This window comes from Triticum aestivum, chromosome 2D (genome assembly GCF_018294505.1).
Source record: "Triticum aestivum cultivar Chinese Spring chromosome 2D, IWGSC CS RefSeq v2.1, whole genome shotgun sequence".
Lineage (NCBI taxonomy): Eukaryota > Viridiplantae > Streptophyta > Magnoliopsida > Poales > Poaceae > Triticum > Triticum aestivum.
Window position 1 is genome coordinate 548,968,174 of NC_057799.1, and position 24,739 is coordinate 548,992,912.

The window sequence follows — 24,739 nt, forward strand, 5'->3', positions numbered from 1 at the left end:
ATGCATGCATGCATGCATGCATGCATGAAGCCGTGAACTCACGACCGATCGGTCCTGTAGCCCGTGTCTGCGCAAGTGCGTCTCACCGCAGCGATAGCAGAAGCACGCCTAGTATTGTATACGTGCCTGGCTACGGTACCTTTGCTTTGGCAGCAGGAGCACTGCAGCGGCGCCTGTGCCAAAGCGAGAGATCGAGCCAGTCAGCAAAGCGAGCCAGCGACACAGGTGCTGAGGTGCCTGCGCTTGCATTGCATTGCATTGCATGCAACGACTTTCGTTGCAGGGGCCGGGGCCGTGTCCGTGTGCTCCAGCTGGCACGAGGGAGGGACGGTCAATGCAATGCAAGTGCAACGCATGCCGCCCGTACGTGGTCGTGCAGGAGAGGAGCAGGAGCAGGAGGCAGCCAGCCCCCTCGGAATGGCGAGACCGGCCTGACGCCCGTCCGGCCGGGTCGACGCCATTGCCATGCACGCGGCGAGAGAACCGACCCTGGGTCTGAGCCTGAGTCGAGCGAGCTAGGCATCGATCAGGTGTCTCTCGTTTCAGAGGCCGGGCTGTTCATTAACAGGGGCCTAAAGGCTGCATGCACCTGTATGCACGTACGTACGCCGGTACGCGCCGTGCATGTGCATGTGCGGCCAACAGGACGGCGCCGGCGCGCACGCGTCGAGCCGTCGCGATCGGCCGCTCGATCTCCAGTGGTGCAGCTAGCTAGCTAGCGTGGATCAGTGTGTATCACCAGCCGACCTGAGCATTGCAAAAAAAAAAAGGGTCAATCCGTCGACACAGACATGCAGTGTACCTGTGTACGTGCACACACAAGCGGGGCATGCATTAATGCATATATGGTGGACACAAGGTCAATCCGTCGATGCAGTGTACCGTGTACGTGCGTACGTACTCACACGAGCGAGGCATGCATATATGCATGGAAACCCGTACCGTACCTGGACGGTTCGAGCGTGAGGAGACGTCGGCGTCGCTCCCTGTCTCCCGTGCGCGCGCGCGCGTCACCCGGCGTGCTCGGGGACTAATCCCGGGAGCGCCGCGTGCACGCTTGGGAACACGATCGCCGGACTGGACCGGACAAGGGCGCGGCGCTGCTTTTGTTTTGCGTTGGCACCGCTGCACGCCCTTTCACTTCGTGGACGTCCGTCTCGAATCAGTCACTAGTTCGGCGGCGACTGAGCTTGGGGCCTGATGGCTGATCGAGGTGGCCATGGAGAGACGGGCACGGACACGGACTCGACTGCGCTCGACTGGACCGGACTCGAGTGGCCTTTTCCCAAAGGCTGCTCACATACTAGTCACATGGCCCATCCTTCCTCACCGGGCTCGGTGCATCGTGCCAATGCTAGCTAGCTGCCGCGCGCCTTTCCTCAAAGATTTGCTCGCTTTGGCGTCGGGAAAACCTCGATTTGTCCGCTCCCAGTCCACCAACACGCCTCGCCTCTGGCCTCTGGCCTCACTCTACCCCGTCTGGTCGTTTTCCCCGTTCTCTCCCTTTGGCCGCGCGCGGGAACCGATCGAGAGAGTAACTGCATGCACATCGCCGTGGATGAATCAGCTGGCGAATGGCGGTATGCCATACTAGCTTGCAGCTGCACTGAACGTGTCCTACTGTATTGGGAGAGACCCAAAGAGAGAGAGAGAGAGAGAGAGACCGGATGGGCACAGAGCTCGGCACAGTGGGCTAATGGCCTAGCAAGCACCTAGGGCGCGCTCCGCTCCCGGTAGCCCCTGCTCCATCAAAAGTTGCGACGGCACGCATGCAGCAGGCACCGCAGTGCAAAGGTGGTGGATCGATGGAGCGTACGTACCCTTCGGCTTTGCATCATCCATCTACCTATATCTCCCGTCCGCACTGGCTTGGTAGGGGACGTGAACTCGACGTGGAGGCCGGCCCGACACGATCCGAAAACTCGATCGGGGGAGGGAAAAGGAGAGCCCGAGGCCGGGCTTAAGGCTGCGCGGGCCGTACGTGCCGCCACTGACTGACCGTCCGACGTGCCAGCTGATTTGCCACTTTGACCGCGACCGCACCACCCGCCCAATGCAGCGCAGCAACGGGCATCAAAATGAGGGACGATCCAATGCTGGTGCTTCGTTCCACCCTGCTGATCCGTGGCTGGCCGGGCCGGGAAAGAGATCGAGGCCGCCACTTGTGCGGAATGAACTCGTCAAAGGCCCGGCTCGGCCTCGGCGCTGGCAGGGGAGGGAATCTGCTTTCGCATGCGCGATGTGATGCCCGGCCATTGGGATCCAAAAACATTTCCGTTCGATCGGGACTTGTGTGAAAATTGTGATCCATGGTCGCTTGCATTCTCCTCTTTAGCCAATCATACCAGTACTACCACAAAGGAATTGAAATGCACTCGTATGTATATAGCGAAACGTATTCGTCGCCGTCACGAGGAGCCTTGTGCCTGCGTGGAACCGTGGCGAAACGTGCCGGAAGACAGGCGATCGATCGAGTCCCTTAGCTTGTCCCCATGGCGATGTACTACGAGAGCTCCTTTTTTTTCCACCACCCCAAGGAACTACTATTCAATCACTTTGCTCTTTATCTTTTGCACTGTCCCAGCTAGCGTTACCGAGTAGTATGCTAGCTTTCCCGGCCGGCCTACGCTTTCTCAAGAAACTATGCAGATCGATATCGCTGGAGCCCTCCCTCCCCCCTATCGTTTATTTTCAACTTTCAGCTTTGAATCGAAGAGAGAAGAAACGCCATTTTTAGCATATTTTATGTTTTTTATTTCCTCTTTCCCGTTGGTCATTGGTCAAGCACCGGCCACTGTGCTGTTATATCTACAGCAGTACTGCACCTATCCTCGGCTACAGTGTACGTAAGACTGCACCGGGCTGCATGCGCCGAACGAACAAGAATCCAAACAATATCACGCGTACGGCCAAACCGTCATAAAGAAGTGGTAGAGAAAGGGTAAAAAAAGAGAGAGAGAGAGATGAGAACCGCCAAATGTGGTTAAGAAATGTTGGCAAACAAAGTTGCATGCGCGGGCATGGAACGGCCATGAATCAAAGGCAGAAAAGGGGTAAAACAAAATATGAAATCAGCCAACTGTGGTTAGGCTAAACTTTGGAAAACAAAAACCGCACACCTAGCATGATACCGTCAAAATAAAAGAGAGAAAAGGTAAAAGGAGAGACGGCAAATATGGAATTTTGGGAGACAGAGACACAAAACCATCATGAATACTACATCTGTATCAAAATATAAGACGTTTTTACAGTTCGGTTTGAACTACAAAAACACCTTATATTTTGATACAAACGAGCAATAAATAGAAGGCAAAAAAGTGAGGAAATTTGGTTTCTTTTGTGATGAAACCCACTGTGGTTAAGATTTCTTGTGAAAACTCATCACATACATACGCAAGGTACAACCATAAAGTAAACGCAGAGAAAAGGTCAAATAAAAATGATGAAAACAGACACATACATGCATATGGAATGTTGAATGGATTATTGAGTAAATCGCGACTAACATATTTGTTGAGGGGACATATCATGTATGATTATTTAGTAAAACAAATAAATAGGTGAGCATGCACTGTTGGGGGGGCCATCGAGGAGACGACTCTTATAAATGAGAAATTTATATCGATCCAGTTCCCTACATAGTAGTACCACCTAAACTACAATTTTCCATTGTACAAACTAGAGTCAACGGATTTTGTCGAATTGTACGGACGTTGTGTGTTGATGGACGTCGTTAGGTGGACCATGCCAGAGCATTTTAATAAAATCGAAAGCAAAATATGGGCTATCGAGACATTCACTTGTAACTTATTAATCCCGATATATCCAATATCCGCATGTGCACGTGCGTTTGCCCATACATAGTACTTCCTCCGTTCCTAAATATAAGTTTTTGTAGAGATCCCACTAGATGAACTACATACGGTGCAAAATGAATGAATCTACACTTAAAATGCATCTATATACATCCGTATGTGGTTTATAGTGAAAACTCTACAAAGACTTATATTTAGAAACGGAGGGAGTAGTTTCTAAACGACAAACAAGAACAATTCCAAAGCGAGCAAATATATTTGTTGAGGTGGACTAACGTGGTTGGGTGGAGTATGCCGGGTTATTTTAATAAAACAAAAATGTTGACGTACATTCTCAGGTGGACTATCGATACTACTCCCTCCGTTTCAGTTTACAAGTCCTGCGCGTATACCTAGGTTGCCAATTTTATCATCCTAATATAAACTATATAATAAAAAAAATATAGTTTGAAAATAGAACATCTGAAGTTTATATTGGTATATTTTTTGTAATATATGACTTGTATTAGGTGAAGGAAATATGCCCTAGAGGCAATAATAAAGTTATTATTTATTTCCTTATATCATGACAAATGTTTATTATTCATGCTAGAATTGTATTAACTGGAAACTTGATACATGTGTGAATACATAGACAAACAGAGTGTCACTAGTATGCCTCTACTTGACTAGCTCGTTGATCAAAGATGGTTATGTTTCCTAGCCATAGACATGAGTTGTCATTTGATTAACGGGATCACATCATTAGGAGAATGATGTGATTGACTTGACCCATTCCGTTATCTTAGCACTTGATCGTTTAGTATGTTGCTGTTGCTTTCTTCATGACTTATACATGTTCCTATGACTATGAGATTATGCAACTCCCGTTTACCGGAGGAACACTTTGTGTGCTACAAAACGTCACAATGTAACTGGGTGATTATAAAGGTGCTCTACAGGTTTCTCCAAAGGTACTTGTTGGGTTGGCGTATTTCGAGATTAGGATTTGTCACTCCGATTGTCGGAGAGGTATCTCTGGGCCCACTCGGTAATGCACATCACTATAAAGCCTTGCAAGCATTGTAACTAATGAGTTAGTTGCGGGATGATGTATTACGGAACGAGTAAAGAGACTTGCCGGTAACGAGATTGAACTAGGTATCGAGATACCGACGATCGAATCTCGGGCAAGTAACATACCGATGACAAAGGGAACAACGTATGTTGTTATGCGGTCTGACCGATAAAGATCTTCGTAGAATATGTGGGAGCCAATATGAGCATCCAGGTTCCGCTATTGGTTATTGACCGGAGAGGTGTCTCGGTCATGTCTACATAGTTCTCGAACCCGTAGGGTCCGCACGCTTAACGTTACGATGACGGTTATATTATGAGTTTATGTGTTTTGATGTACCGAAGGAATTCGGAGTCCCGGATGAGATCGGGGACATGACGAGGAGTCTCGAAATGGCCGAGAGGTAAAGATCGATATATTGGACGACTATATTCGGACTTCGGAAAGGTTCCGAGTGATTCGGGTATTTTTGGAGTACCGGAGAGTTACGGGAATTCGTATTGGGCCTTAATGGGCCATACGGGAAAGGAGAGAAAGGCCCCAAAGGGTGGCCGCACCCCTCCCCATGGACTAGTCCGAATTGGACTAGGGAAGGGGGGCGCCCCCTTCCTTCTTTCTCCTTCTCCCTTCCCTTTTCCTACTCCAACAAGGAAAGGAGGAGTCCTACTCCCCCCTTGGCGCGCCCTCCTCCTAGGCCGGCTGCCTTCCCCCTTGCTTCTTTATATACGGGGGCAGGGGGGCACCCCAGAGACACAACAATTGATCATTGATCTCTTAGCCGTGTGCGGTGCCCCCCTCCACCATATTACATCTCGATAATATCGTAGTGGTGCTTAGGCGAAGCCCTGCGTCGGTAGAACATCATCATTGTCACCACGCCGTCGTGCTGACGAAACTCTCCCTCAACACTCGGCTGGATCGGAGTTCGAGGGACGTCATCGAGCTGAACGTGTGCTGAACTCGGAGGTGTCGTGCGTTCGGTACTTGATCGGTCGGATCGTGAAGACGTACGACTACATCAACCGCGTTGTATTAACGCTTCCGCTATCGGTCTACGAGGATACGTAGACAACACTCTCCCCTCTCGTTGCTATGCATCACCATGATCTTGCGTGTGCATAGGAATTTTTTTGAAATTATTACGTTCCCCAACAGTGGCATCCGAGCCTGGTTTTATGCGTTGATGTTATATGCACGAGTAGAACACAAGTGAGTTGTGGGCGATATAAGTCATACTGCTTACTAGCATGTCATACTTTGGTTCGGCGGTATTGTGAGATGAAGCGGCCCGGACCGACATTACGCGTACGCTTACGCGAGACTGGTTTCACCGTTGCGAGCACTCGATGCTTAAAGGTGACTGGCGGGTGTCTGTCTCTCTCACTTTAGTTGAACCGAGTGTGGCTACGCCCGGTCCTGGCGAAGGTTAAAACAGCACCAACTTGACAAACTATCGTTGTGGTTTTGATGCGTAGGTAAGAACGGTTCTTGCTAAGCCCGTAGCAGCCACGTAAAACTTGCAACAACAAAGTAGAGGACGTCTAACTTGTTTTTGCAGGGCATGTTGTGATGTGATATGGTCAAGACATGATGCTATATTTTATTGTATGAGATGATCATGTTTTGTAACCGAGTTATCGGCAACTGGCAGGAGCCATATGGTTGTCGCTTTATTGTATGAAATGCAATCGCCATGTAATTGTTTTACTTTATCACTAAGCGATAGCGATAGTCGTAAAAGCAATAGTTGGCGAGACGACAACGATGCTACGATGGAGATCAAGGTGTCGCGCCGGTGACGATGGTGATCATGACGGTGCTTCGGAGATGGAGATCACAAGCACAAGATGATGATGGCCATATCATATCACTTATATTGATTGCATGTGATGTTTATCTTTTATGCATCTTATCTTACTTTGATTGACGGTAAAACTATAAGATGATCTCTCACTAAAATTTCAAGATAAAAGTGTTCTCCCTGAGTATGCACCGTTGCGAAAGTTCTTCGTGCTGAGACACCACGTGATGATCGGGTGTGATAGGCTCTACGTTCAAATACAACGGGTGCAAAACAGTTGCACACGCAGAATACTCAGGTTAAACTTGACGAGCCTAGCATATGCAGATATGGCCTCGGAACACTGAGACCGAAAGGTCGAGCGTGAATCATATAGTAGATATGATCAGCATAGTGATGTTCACCATTGAAAGCTACTCCATTTCACGTGATGATCGGTTATGGTTTAGTTGATATGGATCACGTGATCACTTAGAGGATTAGAGGGATGTCTATCTAAGTGGGAGTTCTTAAGTAATATGATTAATTGAACTTAAAATTATCATGAACTTAGTCCTGATAGTATTTTGCAAATTATGTTGTAGATCAATAGCTCGCGTTGTTGCTTCCCTGTGTTTATTTTTGATATGTTCCTAGAGAAAAATTATGTTGAAAGATGTTAGTAGCAAAGATGCGGATTGCATCCGTGATCTGAGGATTATCCTCATTGCTGCACAGAAGAATTATGTCCTTGATGCACCGCTAGGTGACAGACCTATTGCAGGAGCAGATGCAGACGTTATGAACGTTTGGCTAGCTCAATATGATGACTACTTGATAGTTTAGTGCACCATGCTTAACGACCTAGAATCGGGACTTCAAAGACGTTTTGAACGTCATGGACCATATGAGATGTTCCAGGAGTTGAATTTAATATTTCAAGCAAATACCCGAGTTGAGAGATATGAAGTCTCCAACAAGTTCTATAGCTAAAAGATGGAGGAGAATAGCTCAAGCAGTGAGCATGTGCCCAGATTGTCTGGGTACTACAATCGCTTGAATCAAGTGGGAGTTAATCTTCCAGATAAAATAGTGATTGACAGAATTCTCTAGTCACCATCACCAAGTTAGTAGAACTTCGTGATGAACTATAGTATGCAAGGGATGACGAAAGTAATTCCCGAGCTCTTCGTGATGCTGAAATCGACGAAGGTAGAAATCAACAAAAAACATCAAATGTTGATGGTTGACGAGACCACTAGTTTTAAGAAAAGGGCAAAGGGAAGAAGGGAAACTTCAAGAAGAACGGCAAGCAAGTTGCTGCTCAAGTGAAGAAGCCTAAGTCTGGTCCTAAGCCTGAGACTAAGTGCTTCTACTGCAAAGGGACTGGTCACTGGAAGCGGAACTACCCCAACTATTTGGTGGATCAGAAGGATGGCAAAGTGAACAAAGGTATATTGGATATACATGTTATTGATGTGTACTTTACTAGTGTTTATAGCAACCCCTCGGTATTTGATACTGGTTCAGTTGCTAAGAGTAGTAACTCGAAACGGGAGTTGCAGAATAAACAGAGACTAGTAAAAGGCGAGGTGACGATGTGTGTTGGAAGTAGTTCCAAGATTGATATGATCATCATCGCACACTCCCTATACTTTCGGGATTAGTGATGAAACTAAATAAGTGTTATTTGGTGTTTGCGTTGAGCATGAATATGATTTGATCATGTTTGTTGCAATACGGTTATTCATTTAAATTAGAGAATAATTGTTGTTCTGTTTACATGAATAAAACCTTCTATGGTCATACACCCAATAAAATGGTTTGTTGGATCTCGATCGTAGCGATACACATATTCATAATAATGAAGCCAAAAGATGCAAAGTTAATAATGATAGTGCAACTTATTTGTGGCACTGCCGTTTAGGTCATATTGGTGTAAAGCGCATGAAGAAACTCCATACTGATGAGATTTTGGAATCACTTGATTATGAATCACTTGATGCTTGCGAACCGTGCCTCATGGGCAAGATGACTAAAACGCCGTTCTCCGGAACTATGAAGAGAGCAACAGATTTGTTGGAAATCATACATACAGATGTATGTGGTCTGATGAATATTAAGGCTCGTAGCAGGTATCATTATTTTCTGACCTTCACAGATGATTTGAGCAGATATGAGTATATCTACTTAATGAAACAGAAGTCTGAAACATTTGAAAAGTTCATATAATTTCAGAGTGAAGCGGAAAATCATCGTAACAAGAAAATAAAGTTTCTACGATCTGATCGTGGAGAAGAGTATTTGAGTTACGAGTTTGGCCTTCAGTTAAAACAATGTGAAATAGTTTTCACTACTCACGCCACCTGGAATACCACGGTGTAATGGTATGTCCGAACATCGTAACCGTACTTTATTAGATATGGTGCGATATATGATGTCTCTTACCGATCTACCACTATCGTTTTGGGGTTATGCATTAGAGACAGCTGCATTCACGTTAAATAGGGTACCATCTAAATCCGTTGAGACGACATCTTATGAACTGTGGTTTGGCAAGAAACCAAAGTTGTCGTTTCTTAAAGTTTGGGGTTACGATGCTTATGTGAAAAAGTTTCATCCTGATAAGCTCAAACCCAAATCGGAGAAATGTGTCTTCATAGGATACCCAAAGGAGACAGTTGGGTACACCTTCTATCACAGATCCGAAGGCAAGACATTCGTTGCTAAGTATGGATCCTTTCTAGAGAAGGAGTTTCTCTTGAAAGAAGTGAGTGGGAGGAAAGTAGAACTTGATGAGGTAACTGTACCTGCTCCCTTATTGGAAAGTAGTTCATCACAGAAATCTGTTCCTGTGACTCCTACACCAATTAGTGAGGAAGTTAATGATGATGATCATGTAACTTCAGATCAAGTTACTACCAAACTTCGTAGGTAAACCAGAGTGAGATCCACACCAGAGTGGTACGGTAATCCTGTTCTGGAGGTTATGTTACTAGACCATGACGAACCTACGAACTATGAAGAAGCGATGGTGAGCCCAGATTCCGTAAAATGGCTTGAGGCCATGAAATTTGAGATGGGATCCATGTATGAGAACAAAGTATGGACTTTGGTTGACTTGCCCGATGATCGGCAAGCCATAGAAAATAAATGGATATTCAAGAGGAAGACGGACGCTGATAGTAGTGTTACTATCTACAAAGCTAGAATTGTCGCAAAAAAAGGTTTTCGACAAGTTCAAGGTGTTGACTACGATGAGAGTTTCTCACTCGTATCTATGCTTAAGTCTGTCTGAATCATGTTAGCAATTACCACATTTTATGAAATATGGCAAATGGATAAACAAAACTGCATTCCTTAATGGATTTATTAAAGAAGAGTTGTATGTGATGCAACCAGAAGGTTTTGTCAATCCTAAAAGTGCTAACAAAATATGCAAGCTCCAGCGATCCATCTATGGACTGGTGCAAGCATCTCGGAGTTGGAATATACGCTTTGATAAGTTGATCAAAGGATATAGTTTTATACAGACTTGCGGTGAAGCCTGTATTTACAAGAGAGTGAGTGGGAGCACTACAGCATTTCTGATAAGTATATGTGAATGACATATTGTTGATCGAAAATAATGTAGAATTATTCTGCAAAGCATAAAGGAGTGTTTGAAAGGAGTTTTTCAAAGAAAGACCTCGGTGAAGCTGCTTACATATTGAGCATGAAGATCTATAGAGATAGATCAAGACGCTTGATAAGTTTTTTCAATGAGTACATACCTTAACAATATTTTGAAGTAGTTCAAAATAGAACAGTCAAAGAAAGAGTTCTTGCCTGTGTTACAAGGTGTGAAATTGAGTAAGACTCAAAGCCCGACCACGGTAGAAGATAGAATGAGAATGAAAGTCATTCCCTATGCCTTGGCCATAGGTTCTATAAAGTATGCCATGCTGTGTACCAGATCTATTGTATACCCTACACTGATTTTGGCAAGGGAGTACAATAGTGATCTAGGAGTAGATCACTGGACAGCGGTCAAAATTATCCTTAGTGGAATAAGGATATGTTTCTCGATTATGGAAGTGACAAAAGGTTCGTCGTAAAGGGTTACGTCGATGCAAGTTTTGACACTAATCTAGATGACTCTAAGTCTCGGTCTAGATACATATTGAAAAAGACTTATATTTAGAAACAGAGGAAGTACTTCATATCCTGATCTTTCCAGAGAGAAAAAAATGTAAAAAAGAAGAAGCTTGATTACTAATCTTGCATCAACAACAGCATACACACTGTCGATAGACAAAAAATGTAAAAAAGAAGAAGCTTGATTACTAATCTTGCATCAACAACAACATACACAGTGTCAATAGTGTTGGGAGTCCTGAGCAATTAGCTAGAGTAGCTCCGTGCAGAGCATTTTAGACATAGAAATTTACAAAATACTTACGGATCTGAATGTGACAGAACCGTTGACTAAAATTATCTCACAAGCAAAACATGATCACACCTTAGTACTCTTTGGGTGTTAATCACATAAGCGATGTGAACTAGATTACTGACTCTAGTCAACCCTTTGGGTGTTGGTCACATGACGATGTGAACTATGGGTGTTAATCACATGGTGATGTGAACTATTGATGTTAAATCACATGGCGATGTGAACTAGATTATTGACTCTAGTGCAAGTGGGAGACTGAAGGAAATATGCCCTAGAGGCAATAATAAAGTTATTATTTATTTCCTTATATCATGATAAATGTTTATTATTCATGCTAGAATTGTATTAACCGGAAACTTGATACATGTGTGAATACATAGACAAACAGAGTGTCACTAGTATGCCTCTACTTGACTAGCTCGTTGATCAAAGATGGTTATGTTTCCTAGCCATAGACATGAGTTGTCATTTGATTAACGGGATCACATCATTAGGAGAATGATGTGATTGACTTGACCCATTCCGTTAGCTTAGCACTCGATCGTTTAGTATGTTGCTATTGCTTTCTTCATGACTTATACATGTTCCTATGACTATGAGATTATGCAACTCCCGTTTACCGGAGGAACACTTTGTGTGCTACCAAACGTCACAACATAACTGGGTGATTATAAAGGTGCTCTACAGGTGTCTCCAAAGGTACTTGTTGGGTTGGCGTATTTCGAGATTAGGATTTGTCACTCCGATTGTCGGAGAGGTATCTCTGGGCCCACTCGGTAATGCACATCACTATAAAGCCTTGCAAGCATTGTAACTAATGAGTTAGTTGCGGGATGATGTATTACGGAACGAGTAAAGAGACTTGCCGGTAACGAGATTGAACTAGGTATCGAGATACCGACGATCGAATCTCGGGCAAGTAACATACCGATGACAAAGGGAACAACGTATGTTGTTATGCGGTCTGACCGATAAAGATCTTCGTAGAATATGTGGGAGCCAATATGAGCATCCAGGTTCCGCTATTGGTTATTGACCGGAGAGGTGTCTCGGTCATGTCTACATAGTTCTCGAACCCGTAGGGTCCGCACGCTTAACGTTACGATGACGGTTATATTATGAGTTTATGTGTTTTGATGTATCGAAGGAGTTCGGAGTCCCGGATAAGATCGGGGACATGACGAGGAGTCTCGAAATGGCCGAGACGTAAAGATCGATATATTGGACGACTATATTCGGACTTCGGAAAGGTTCCGAGTGATTCGGGTATTTTTCGGAGTACCGGAGAGTTACGGGAATTCGTATTGGGCCTTAATGGGCCATACGGGAAAGGAGAGAAAGGCCCCAAAGGGTGGCCGCACCCCTCCCCATGGACTAGTCCGAATTGGACTAGGGAAGGGGGGCGCCCCCTTCCTTCTTTCTCCTTCTCCCTTCCCTTTTCCTACTCCAACAAGGAAAGGAGGAGTCTTACTCCCGGTGGGAGTAGGACTCCCCCCTTGGCGCACCCTCCTCCTAGGCCGGCCGCCTCCCCCTTGCTCCTTTATATACGGGGGCGGGGGGCACCCTAGAGACACAACAATTGATCATTGATCTCTTAGCCGTGTGCGGTGCCCCCCTCCACCATATTACACCTCGATAATATCGTAGTGGTGCTTAGGCGAAGCCCTGCGTCGGTAGAACATCATCATTGTCACCACGCCGTCGTGCTGACGAAACTCTCCCTCAACACTCGGCTGGATCGGAGTTCGAGGGACGTCATCGAGCTGAACGTGTGCTGAACTCGGAGGTGCCGTGCGTTCGGTACTTGATCGGTCGGATCGTGAAGACGTACGACTACATCAACCGCGTTGTATTAACGCTTCCGCTATCGGTCTACGAGGGTACGTGGACAACACTCTCCCCTCTCGTTGCTATGCATCACCATGATCTTGCGTGTGCGTAGGATTTTTTTTGAAATTACTACGTTCCCCAACATTAGGTTGGTCAAATTGACGACCTAGGAATACGCGCACGCCCTGTAAACTGAGAGAGAGGGAGTATCACAGTCTCATGAGCTTAGATAAATCCAATGCCCGTTTATGTGCATCCATATGTATATAGTAGCCAGGGACGAAGCTAGAAAAAATGGGCACTGGTGTCAACCGCTGCCCACGCTAAGGCTCTAGTAGAAATTATAGTGATGCAACAACATAGATAATGGCCGAGAGCGATATAAAGAGCAACAATATGCAACGAGCTGGTGATATTATTATTACATAAAAAATCATACTGAGTAGCGAGTATTGGCTGAACGAAGTCATAAAGTAACACTTCTTTACATATTCCAAAAATAATAGGCAAAAAGATGACTTTGGAACGTTTCACTTGTAACTTTCTGGAAAGGATGAACAAAAAACATATTATATTCACAACAATAGTAAGAAACAATTAATGCAGAAAATAAGTATCATTAAGGAAAAAATAAAGTGATATGAGACTCACATTTTATAACTTCCCTTCTCTATCTTTCATCTTCTTAAATAGATCAATCACATCATCATTCGTTATTGTAGAAAATATGTCTTTCTCCACATAGCAAATCAGGCAATCACTCATGAACTCATCACCCATTTTGTTCCGCAAAACACTCTTGACGATATTCATTGCTGAAAAGCATCTCTCCACTGACGCTATGGCAACTGGCAAAATTAGCACCACAACTTTTAACAGCTACATTGTGAAAGCTATTAACTTCACCCTCATGAGTATCTAGTCTTTGTTTCTTATTCCAACAAGAGAAGCCTTTAACAACAAATGCATCATTACCACCTTGGTCGTCGATGCAATCTCTAAATAGATAGCAACACACGCAAAATGCCTTATGCACCTTATCACTATACTCTAGCCAATGGTAGTCTTTAAACCATTTTGGATTATATCTCTGTTCAGCTCCTGCGATGGTTTTCTGAGGATATTTAAAGCCTTCTTGTGGTCTGTAAGGTCCTCTATTTAAATATATTCTTCTAATCTCATCTTGCTTCTTAGGATTCTTTGTTTACTGCCCTATTCTTTTTCGATCAGCTGGATCATGAGGAAGTGCATCTAAGTTAATTTCTGCCGGAGGCGGAGGAGTAGTACCAATATTTGAAGCAAGATCTTGTCTTGGTCTAACAGGCCTTGAAGTCCCTGCCACATTACTATCTAGTGCTTGTCGTTTCCCTTTCAACAAAAATTTATCCATATCCTCCTGGTTCTCGGCAAATCAAAGAAAAGAAATTTCTTAGCCAATAGCCATCATGAAATCAAAGCACGTGTAGAATTGTAGACAATCTAGAGACCGAGAGAGAGGGGGCATATTAATTACCTGGGATGGGAAGAGCCAACACTTGCAAATTAAAGATTATGCACCGGTGGACGGTCGGCCGATGTCAACATTCACCCGATGAAACGGCGTCGAGTTCGCCGTCGTTCGTCGCCGATTCCCTGCGGCGGCTGCGGAATTAGGGATCGAGATGAGGAGGCGAAGAGACGAGGACGTGTGTCTGTTCGCGTATAGGTACAGGCGTACAGCAGATCGATTAATTGATACATAGAGACGTGCGTACGCATTGGGCCTGGCCTTGTGTCATTGTTTGCTGCCACAGGATGTTGCTTTTTTAGAACTTAATGGATCTTATGGGCTAAGGCTTTAGGGATTAGCTGCTCTGCTGCTGGGCTGGGGTCAATGGAATTTTTGGGCTGGGGTCAACCGCATTTTTGTTAATACATATTAGCTGAAAGGCCAGAAGGCACTAGTGTCAATTGACACCAGTGGCTACATGGGAGCTCCGTCCCTGATAGTAGCACCAAAATTACCATATCTGACATTTTTTATTAAAAGAGATAAAAGGTTTTCGGGTAAGGGAATTTCAATTTACTTAGTATTGACGTATGCATGTCCATTCCTACATGGTTGTATTAAGACCGAACCTGTAGCAGAAGACGGGGCGGTTGAATTGGGGCGACACTATCAGCCGCCCCAAATTTTGTCGATTTTTTCTAACACCGCCGTTCCGTAGACTATGTGACCATTTTTTGTAAAACAAAACAATAAAACAAGGGTTGAGAATTCGATTTTTTTAGCGTGAAGAAAACGATGTTGTGTGGACCGTGTAGATAGTCAGCAAAAACACTGAATTTGGATATGGGTGTGGCTAGATCTCAGTCGAATAAGACTTAACCAATTCTTAATCAAGTGACACAACATGTAAAAAGGAAGAAAGAAAAATTAAAAAAAAAATTGTACGTATCTTTACATAAGATCTCACGAATATAGTATTGACTGGAACTTGGTTAAGTCTCAGCTAACTGAGATTTACCAAGCCCGTTTGGATATATCCAAATAGGCCGGTGCTAGGCGTAAACCGGTTGATGGCAGGGACTTTTACACCACCTTGCCAGCCGTCCGATCTGCCTACTAGTGGCCGTTGGATTACACCTCGCGCAGGGAAGCTTTCAACGCAGCGCTATCACACCTCGCGCAGTGCTCCAAGCCTCCAATGTAGCATCGACGCGGCCGGCCAGCTCCATTGCAGCCCCGGTGCAGCTCCAACGCGGCACCGACGCTCCGGCGAAGCTCCATTCCAACTCCGGTCGAGCTCCACTGCAGCCCCGGCCAAGCTCCAAAGCAGCACTGACGCTCCGGCGAGCTCCATTGCAGCCCGGGCGCAGCTCCAAAGCAGCACCGACGGCCCACGCAGCACTGGCGCGTCCGGCGAACCTCCATTTCAACTCCGGCGGGGCTTCAATGTAGCCCTGGCGCGTCCGGCGAAGCTCCATTGCAACTTCGGCGAGGCTTCATTGCAGCGACGACGATGCTCCCGGCTGCCTGGCGTTGCTCCATTGCAACACCGGCAGAGTTCCAATGCAATGCAGCGGCGGTGGCGCCGGTGGTGACGGTCTCCGGCGATGTTTCATTGCAGCCCCGACGGTGACGGTCTCCGGTGAGGTTTCGTTACAGCCCCGACGGTCTCCAGCGATCCTCCATTGGAGCAGCTCGCAGCCCGGGAAGGCACATCGGTACCCCTCGCAGCAAGGGTGTTGTTGAAAAAACCGGCGAGCCACCACGTCGCTCGCTTGAAGCACGGACGGAGCACCAACGCACCAAGGCGTATACGGCCGTCGGGATGCCGACACAGCAACTTTCTCCAAGACTGTCGCGCTGCGTTGCAACCTTGTGCTCCCGCGGTGGAGCTGCAATGGAGGGCTCGGCACCGGCTGCCCTGTGCTCCCATGCAGCACTCGCGCGGCGGCCGGTGGCTGGCCTTGTCATGGTGGTGAACGAGAGCGGCCGGTGGCTGCCTTGTTATTGTGGAGAACGAGAGGGACTGAGGAAGGAGAGTCGAGTGGATAAGCTGGGAATGGATGGCTCGCGTTGTTTTCAGAAGAGGATAGAGACGCGCTGAGCCACTGGGGCACGTGGCAGCCGAGGGAGGAGGTCGACGCGAGCGAAGAAATCAGCCGGATGAAACGAATCGTTTTCCATCCAAATATCACGATCGCATTGCACGGAACAAAAATGGAACCTTTGAGGACGAGGATAGCTACTGCGGGCAGAGGGTCTGTCGCGCGGGACCCACAGGCAGTGGGCGACCGCACGGCCAGTCCCGGATCGGACGGCCGAAGCCTGACGGGCCCCGCCGCCCATGCCTCAGGCCTAGATTTCGGCGGAGAATGGCGGATCGACCGGGGCGCGTGCAACGATCGGACGGTCGAGACGAGAGCGACACGAGCTGCATTCCTTCCTCCATCCTCTGTCTTGTTGGAGCCGCAGCCACTCTGGTCTTCCCCATCGCTTCTTCTGTGAAAGGAATCTCCCCGCCCCATACTCCATAGCCCCCTCGCCGTTTTCCTCTTCCAGCCTCGTTTCGGCGCCTATACTATACCTTCCAGAAGGGAAGGCTACGCCGCTGCATGCCTGCCTGCATCCTCGCAAATAAAAACTCTCAAAGCTAGCCGAACCCTACTCCTCTGTCCCGTACTGCCTTTCATCTCCCTTCCTTCCCCTTTGAGACTTCACTCCACCCTGAGCACCTTCCAGCACGGCCGCCTCACTCCTGCCCGATCTTCCAGCGCGGGTCTTCGGCAAGGGCTCTGCCGCCGTTCCTTGCCGTACAGTTACCGACGACGGTGGTGCACTGTTTACACGGCGGGAAAACTCGCCACGGAGGCGCGGCCGGGAACGGCGGCGGTATCAGCCGGGCGGGGAAGCCGTCAGTTGCATGTAAGTACCCCATCCCACCGGTCAGTGTGGTTGGCCACCGTCCTTCTGTACTTCCTCGTCCTCTAACCACTCTGGCATAGGACCAGCATCACCATTAATTAGTGGCAGTACCCTCCTCGTCACGCCGGCCGGCAAGAGGCGGAGAAGGTGCGCACTCAATCGAAACGCCCGGCACTGACGCCCCGCGTTCGTGTCGCTTGCCATTCCCCGTCCATTTATTCTTCCTCCTCTCTGCTTTCGTGTCGTGTCGATCGTTAAGCTTTGTCTAACCGTGCCCAGCTTGCATCGCGTGTTTTGCTCCCCGTCCCGTTCTTCACAAGTCAAACCCCCAACAGCTGTTTTCAGTTTTGATTAACACCAAAACCGTACGTATACGCTCTTGATTACGCAGTCCTCCATTGTCAGCTCATGTCACGTCATCCGCCTGTATATTTCCCCCCTAGAAAAATAGATACTTTCCCAGATTTTCCGGATCTTTTTCTTTACATGACATTGATTTTCAGATCATTTTTCGACGCCAAGATACACCGCACACTGTTTACCCGACGGGTAGGTCAGCCAAGGGGCCGGCCAGGAGCAGCGGCGATATCTACCGGGCAGGAAGCCGTCAGTTGCCTTCTGTAACTGTAAGTATCATCATCTCACCGGCGGGTCAATGTGGTTGGTCACCGTCCTCCTCCTTTCTTTGTGTTCCTCTCGCTACTCTAGCTATCACCATTAATCAGTGAGCTCACCCGTAAACATCAACCCATTAATGGCTTGTTTAAGGTTGGTTGGGAAGGCCGAGCGGCTAGCCACACACGCCACCTGGCCTAGATTTGTGAAGTGTTCCTAGCAAAGCGAAAGATTTTGTTCAAAATTAAAGAGGATCAGCGGGGTGGCTCCCGCGGCGCAGACACTCGATGGCTGCTCGCTTTTGGTGCCGGCCCCGGCGCCTGAAGGGGTAGTAAAAAAGATAAAGAATGTCCAGGCAATACGTTGATCTCGGGGGCCATACTACACGCACATGCAGAGGTAGACTGTAGCTCTGCTCAGCGCCTCGTGCGTCGAGCTAAGCTGATGCTGCCGCTGCTGTCTTGTGTCGAGTCTTTCTTCCCCATGCTCCTCTGTCCTGGCCGGCGTCGGACAGCGCGCTCATCTGAATTTAAACATCGAGTAGTAGACTACGAGCGTAGTACTACTCTACGTAGAGTGGCAGCGGGCAGGCAGGAGGACGTAGACATGAGAAGCTTCGCCGCGCGTCGTTTACGCTAGCTGCATGTGCATGCGTATTTGCATTTGTTTCCTTATGCATGTGACGTACCCCATGTCATGGGTGCGGTGCTCTCCGGGTCTGACCTGACCAGGCAGATCAGAGGTCGAACGTTGAAGATTTGTTGCATCTGGGTGCGTGACTCTGCACCCTGCATGCGCGGTTGGAGCTCCGGCTCCGTCCATGTCTTGTTACGTACCTTGTCTTTATAGTGTTTTCTGCAGCCTGGTCTGCTGCTGGTGCGTGCATGCATGGACGCTGCAAGCAAATCGACATGGGTTAATTGTATTCCATTCCTTATAGTATTAGCAGAGCACTGTAGCGGCTTCACCGGAGTACTGTTCTTCTTGCTGGTCTGCCCCGGTTAGGCGCCGGTGCGAGCTCTATTGCGGCCATAGTTAATTTGCACAGTTGAGTTGCATGTGTCGCCGCCTAATTCATCTAGATCGCTGTGCGGGGGCGTTGACACGGGTACGTAGCTAATATAACCACGGTCGTCGGCGTCGCACGCACGTGCGGGCCGGGACGTGTCGTCGTCGAACAGTGATGTCCGTGTCCGCGTAGTGACTAGTGACTGAGCAGTAGTATGACGTTGAAATGACGCCTGCGGGGATTGTTACAGACTTACAGTACGCTACTGTGCGGTACAAATACGTTCTTCTAGATGGACTGGTAGAGTATACGATACTGTGGCATTAAAGTTGTAGCACCCTGCAACGTCGTCTACAGTACTATACAGTACAATTAATGTTGACCTGCCTGCAGATCGCAATGTTTGACCCTCTCACATCTTGTGGATATATACATTTGGTCGTATGCACGCGTACAATCTTTTGTACTAGTACGTACTACTAGTTTTAATTTGCACCGTCCCGGTCAACGTAGTACTATGCCAGTACCGCTCTTGAGATAGATACGATCGACGTTATTAATGATGAATGCACCACTATATATACACTGCTCTATTCTGTTCTACAGGCGGTGCAGCGAGAAGTGATTATCCCGTGTTGTTGAGCGTTGGAGGAGGGCAGCGGAGGAGGAGGAGGAAGCGAAGATGCTGGCCTGCATCGCGTGCTCCGCGAAGGAAGGCGGGGAGGACGGCTCCCGTGCTGCGGCCACGCCGGCGGTCAGGTCTCTCACCTCACAGGTACACGTACCATCTGTCTCTCCCCAATGACTACTGTACCACGGTGCGTGCCACTCTACTGGACCGAGTGTACCACTGTTTTTTTTAAGGACACACCTGCCAGTACCAGCTCTTCTTTATCTGTCTCTCTCCCTGTGCACACTGCACAGTGTATATGCAATGCTTGTGTTGTCTCATTTTCTGTCAGCGTGAGTAGGAGAGAGAGAGAGGGATCGACCGAAGGATGCAGTTGATAGACAGTGAGGGGAAGAACCGGGAATGCCAGAGTCTATACTTATTACAGCACAGTGGGGCACAGTCAGCCTAGGAATTGCCCAAGCAAGGCATGCCGAATTAAAACCTCCTCTGCGCTGCACAGTTGGTTATAGGGCTAGGCGCGCGCATGCAGGGATAGCCGCTGCGTTTTGGCAAAAGATGCCAAGCCCCGGGGTTGTTGATCGATGTAGTAGTAGATGCGGACAAAGTAGATCAGCTAGCTTATCTGTCTATACGTAGGCGGTTGAGCCCTGGCCCTGCTGGCTGCATGCTCCCGCTGGCAATTTTTTGGCACTTGCTCAGTTATAGGAGTGGAGTAGTTCCGCCACCCCACGCAAAGGCGATCAATTGGCGTGACCGATCGTCCTCTTCCTAGCCTCTGCATCGTTGTTTCGGTCCCTGGTTCATTGCATCTCCTTGTTGCTTTCTGTTCTGCAGCACATATGCCATATTTGTGTCATGCACATAGAGCAGTAGAGGATAATGGATGAGCGAAACGAGTAATAGTAGTTAGACCCATAATAAGGATCGATGGGCCAGCTAGCCAGAGGCTTCTTTTATCTGAAAAATGTAGTTCTTCAGACTTTGGCACGGTGACATGCCTGTTAATTAGCTGCTAGGTAGGAGTAGGCCGCGTCTAATTATGATGGAACCATGGATGGATGCATGACTGGTCGACGCAAAAGCAGTGCATCCCGCGTGAATGACAGTGGTTCCATCGACCGCTTTCTTTAGCACCACGTACGTACGTACCGAGAGTACGTTGCTGGCTAGCTAGCTCCATTCCGTTCCATTCCTCGGGAAAAAGCTAGGTCGGTCAAGGGAGGACACGATGCGCACTGATGAGTAGACGTGGTGGGAGAGAAGGCCGCCGGCCACCTTTCCTTTGCTTGGATCCCCATCCCCATCCCCCTACCACCTTTGGAACGCTTTGCTTGCCGGTTCCCCATGGCCATGGGTCCGTCGTCGACGACATTCTTTCACTTTCTCTCAAACTCACCACCGCCCATTCGCCCGTCCGTCCCCTTTGCCGTGGAAATAAAGGTCTAGCAGTAGTAGTAGAAGCCCATGGGTAGCGTGGACACGCTCCGCACCACGACGACAGTGCCTGCGTTCATGTGCTGCCGTGTGTGATGGACCCGGCAACCTGCATCACGTTTTGCCGGTACGTGGAAAGCCATGCCTCGGCTTTGTTTCCCCTCGTCTTCGAATAAAGCCGGCCCGCTGGTCCCGCCCTTTAGGGCCCCAGGGGCTACGGCGGCGGCTCGGCCCGCCCTTTAGGGCCCAGGCTGGGCCTCCCCTCCCGTTGGGGCTGGGCTGGCCTAGGCCACGCCAAGACGGGGCCTGCTTTTGAAGTACGCACGCAACGCATAATGCATGCATGCGGCGGGATCATACGCCGCCTTTGGAGACGGCATGCATGCATCACTGCGTGGTTCCTTGCTTCAGACAAAAGGATAATAATGATTTCACTGTTGTCAATCCAGCGTGATCACTAGCTCGCTGTATGTATGTACTTTGATGTGAACGTAGCGTGGTCCTTTGTACTAGCAGTAGTAATCTGTGCTCCACATATAGCCTTGCCATACATATATACCCACTTTTCTTTGATGTGAACTTGTTCGTTAGTCAGTCAGTCACTCAAAGTCACTTCAGCACTCATCAAGCATATCCTTTCTTTGGCCATCCATGATCCTTATAAAATTCGTGCATATGCACTTCTGTTGGTACTGACTAACCATGCATTGTGTGGTAGCTACTTATGCTAATTCGAGTCATGGCTGATGTTACATTGCACTCATGACTCATGAGCGGTTAATGACTAAGTGAAGTGAGTGGTGTGTGGCTAACTCGTTTCGTTCCTGCGTACGTGCGTACGGTGCAATGTGTTGTCTTCAGCTCAAGGACATGGTGCTCAAGTTCTCCGGCTCCAGCAAGCACTACAAGGGGGCGGCCGCCGGGAGCCCCTCTTTCAGAAGCTACCGACGCCCCTACCCGGGCTTCGTCGACGACACTACCTTCACGCCGACGGGCAGGCCTGCGAGCGACGCCTGCGCGTACACAAGGACTAGTGCGGCAGCCGCGAACGGGAGCGCGCGGGCTGCCTCGTCGGCAACGTGGGACATGACCGGGCGCGGATGGCCGGGCGTGGACGAGCAGGACGGCGGCGAGATCGTCGCGGCTGGGGGGGACGCCGCCGTGCCCAGGGAGTGGACGGCGCAGGTGGAGCCCGGCGTGCAGATCACCTTCGTCACGCTCCCCGGCGGCGGCAACGACCTCAAGCGCATCCGCTTCAGGTATTCATCGCATATCAATTGCACATTTGCATTGTTCAGCTAGCTTTTGATCAACTGACGTGTCCAGCACATGCATGTTGAAGTGTTGAACTGATTAACTCGTGTGACCTGTGCTGCGTACGTAGCCGTGAGATGTTTAACAAGTGGGAGGCGCAGCGGTGGTGGGGAGAGAACTACGACCGCATCGTGGAGCTGTACAACGTGCAGACGTTCAGCGGCCGGCAGCAGGGGGCCTCCACTCCGACGTCCTCCGTCGACGACTCGCTTCTGGTCGGTGCACGCATTGTTGCACGTAAAACATTTCGTTCACGTGAACCCATTCATCCATGACATACTGATCGAACTGGTTGGGTGCAATGCTTTGCTTGCAGAGAGATTCGTCCTATTCCCGGGGCGGCTCCACGAGGGACAGCCCGGTAGTCATGATGCCGCCGCCGCCGCCGTCATCCTCGTCGAGCAAAGACCCGATGTCCCGGAGCGTGTCGTGCAAGGCGATGATGCCGCCGCCGTCGGGGCCTTACGGGGCGGGGCCATCCACCAGGGCGGCGTACTACCCGTCCGCGGCGGCCGTGCCGGACCCGTCCGACCACGTGTGGGCGCACCACTTCAACATGCTCAACTCCGCGGCGGCCGGCGGGCATTCCTCCTACGACCCGTCGCGCGCCACCACCTCCTCCCGCGACGAGGCCTCCGTGTCCATCAGCAACGTCAGCGACATGGAGGCGACGGAGTGGATCGAGCAGGACGAGCCCGGCGTGTGCCTCACCATCCGCGAGCTCGGCGACGGCACCCGCGAGCTCCGCCGCGTCCGGTTCAGGTATATATGCCTACCACCGATGATCCACGAACTTGCTAACCTTTCCCCGTTGATCGGTGCACATTCATACACGCTTGATCAGCCCGATCTCATGCATATTCTTGTAACTATTTTTTCAGCCGGGAGAGGTTTGGCGAGGACCGGGCGAAGGTGTGGTGGGAGCAGAACAGAGACAGAATACAGGCGCAGTATCTGTAGTTGATCTGGTTAAGCTAGCGGTGTTGGAGATAGATTAAGGGAGATAATGGTGAAAAGAGTGTGAAGAAGGGATAACCGGATAGGTGGAAGCAAACTAGTGGTGACCGTGGTGCTCGGCTTGGTGAAATATGGAGGTTGCGTTTGAATTTCAATGTGCTCCTCTGCTTTCTGTAGACTTTAGACATGTATAAACCTGATATGCTCGCCTGTCTTTGGCTTAGTTTACCTTTTCTAAGGCACCAATGTGGTTCATTCGTTGGTTTGATTTAATGTTATGTTTTTGCGTTTCTTGGTGGGATTTGGTCAGGAAGTACTGAATCTGTGAATTTATGCGTGTGGATGTTGGCATGTTTGGGGAAAGTTCATAGAAATGCATGGCCAAGGAGAGGCTGATCGATGTGGGATGCTTATTGGCAGGGAAAGTACAAATAGTATCGCTCACATATATGATGAATATAAATTTGAACACATTCATGGAATTCAGAGTTTCATATACACTCGAACAATATGATGAATATAAAACTAGAAATGTCACGGGACAGGATTTTTGGAATATGGACACACCGGAACCCACTTCATAAAACTTAGCAAACGATGTATTTCTATGTTTTGTAAGTTCCCCCAAAAAATATCATCCATATAAACCTGATATGCTTGCATGTCTTTGGCTTAGCTTACCTTTTCTCAGGGATCAATGTGGTTCATTCGTTAGTTTGGTTTAATTTTGTTTTTTGCGTTTCTTGGTGGGATTTGGTCAGGACTCACGAAGCACTGAATTTGTGAACGGATTTGCTACTTTACAGTCGACTGTTTTACAATCTGTTGTCATTCAAATCTATGTTCGTCCGTTATCGTGCGGAGATTCACGCTTGGAGGTGTGATTTTCAGGCTGGTTTTCTGTTTGTCGGGTGCAGTTTTTGTTTCTGCCCCAGCCTGTTAGCGTTACGGCCGCCCCGGTCCTTGACCGCCTGTTTTTTCCCCTTTTGAATTTTCTCTGTGTCTTTTCCCCATTTCATTCGGCGGCGCTGTTTCAATAAGACAGAGAGGAGAGAGAGCGAGAGAGAGCAAGAGGCGCTCGAGCGGCGGAGGAGCCGAGTCGATTCCCGTGGTTCATGTCGATTCCGAGATCCCCTGCCACTCGAGCTTGATTTCACCTCCTTTTCTCTTTGTTCCTCGGCTGCCCCGGTTGGTTGTCCCCCCCCCCCCCCCCCCCCCCCGCGGTGTGACCTAGGTTTCTCCTCCGTTTTCTGCTTGTGTAGCTTCGAGATCCATGTATGTTCTGGTGTTGGATTGATGGATGGTGTATGTTGTTGCCCGTGCTTGGTGTAGATTTATGTGCTCTTGTAGATTTCCCCATGGCTCCCGATGTGTTTGCGTAAGATCTATGAAATCGATGTTGTTAAGGAATAGAGAGGGAGATTGGTGTAATGCGATGGGTGTTGTATTGA

The 24,739-nt window shown here is 48.5% G+C and overlaps 1 protein-coding gene and 1 long non-coding RNA gene across 3 annotated transcripts; one reads left to right on the forward strand and one right to left on the reverse strand.

Moving 5' to 3' along the window:
• Positions 1–13,580: 13,580 nt before the first annotated feature.
• LOC123049908 (uncharacterized) lies at positions 13,581–14,630 on the reverse strand. Its single transcript, XR_006423683.1, has 3 exons — positions 14,428–14,630; positions 14,202–14,310; positions 13,581–13,762 (listed from the first exon to the last, which is right to left on the reverse strand). It is a non-coding gene; the product is annotated as an uncharacterized lncRNA (long non-coding RNA).
• Positions 14,631–16,783: 2,153 nt separating this feature from the next.
• On the forward strand, positions 16,784–23,447 carry LOC123054415 (protein Brevis radix-like 2). 2 transcript variants are annotated; one of them, XM_044478189.1, is made up of 7 exons: positions 16,785–17,325; positions 17,829–17,951; positions 19,556–19,724; positions 21,879–22,276; positions 22,402–22,546; positions 22,648–23,093; positions 23,213–23,447. In XM_044478189.1, the coding sequence occupies exons 3-7, from the start codon at positions 19,632–19,634 to the stop codon at positions 23,289–23,291; spliced, it is 1,161 nt and encodes a 386-aa protein (XP_044334124.1). In that variant the 5' UTR covers positions 16,785–17,325; positions 17,829–17,951; positions 19,556–19,631; the 3' UTR covers positions 23,292–23,447. The 2 variants fall into 2 exon arrangements, with proteins under 2 accessions (XP_044334125.1, XP_044334124.1); XM_044478190.1 differs by lacking the exon at positions 17,829–17,951 and having other exon boundaries at positions 16,784–17,325.
• The last annotated feature ends 1,292 nt before the right edge of the window (positions 23,448–24,739 follow it).

What these genes read in the sequence shown, in the direction of transcription:
- LOC123054415 (XM_044478190.1), top strand. Translation starts at nt 19,632, where the DNA reads ATGCTGGCCTGCATCGCGTGCTCCGCGAAGGAAGGCGGGGAGGACGGC. An exon ending in TCAGGTCTCTCACCTCACAG is followed by an intron (nt 19,725 to 21,878) that starts GTACACGTACCA and finishes TGTTGTCTTCAG; the next exon opens with CTCAAGGACATGGTGCTCAA. An exon ending in CTCCGCCGCGTCCGGTTCAG is followed by an intron (nt 23,094 to 23,212) that starts GTATATATGCCT and finishes CTATTTTTTCAG; the next exon opens with CCGGGAGAGGTTTGGCGAGG.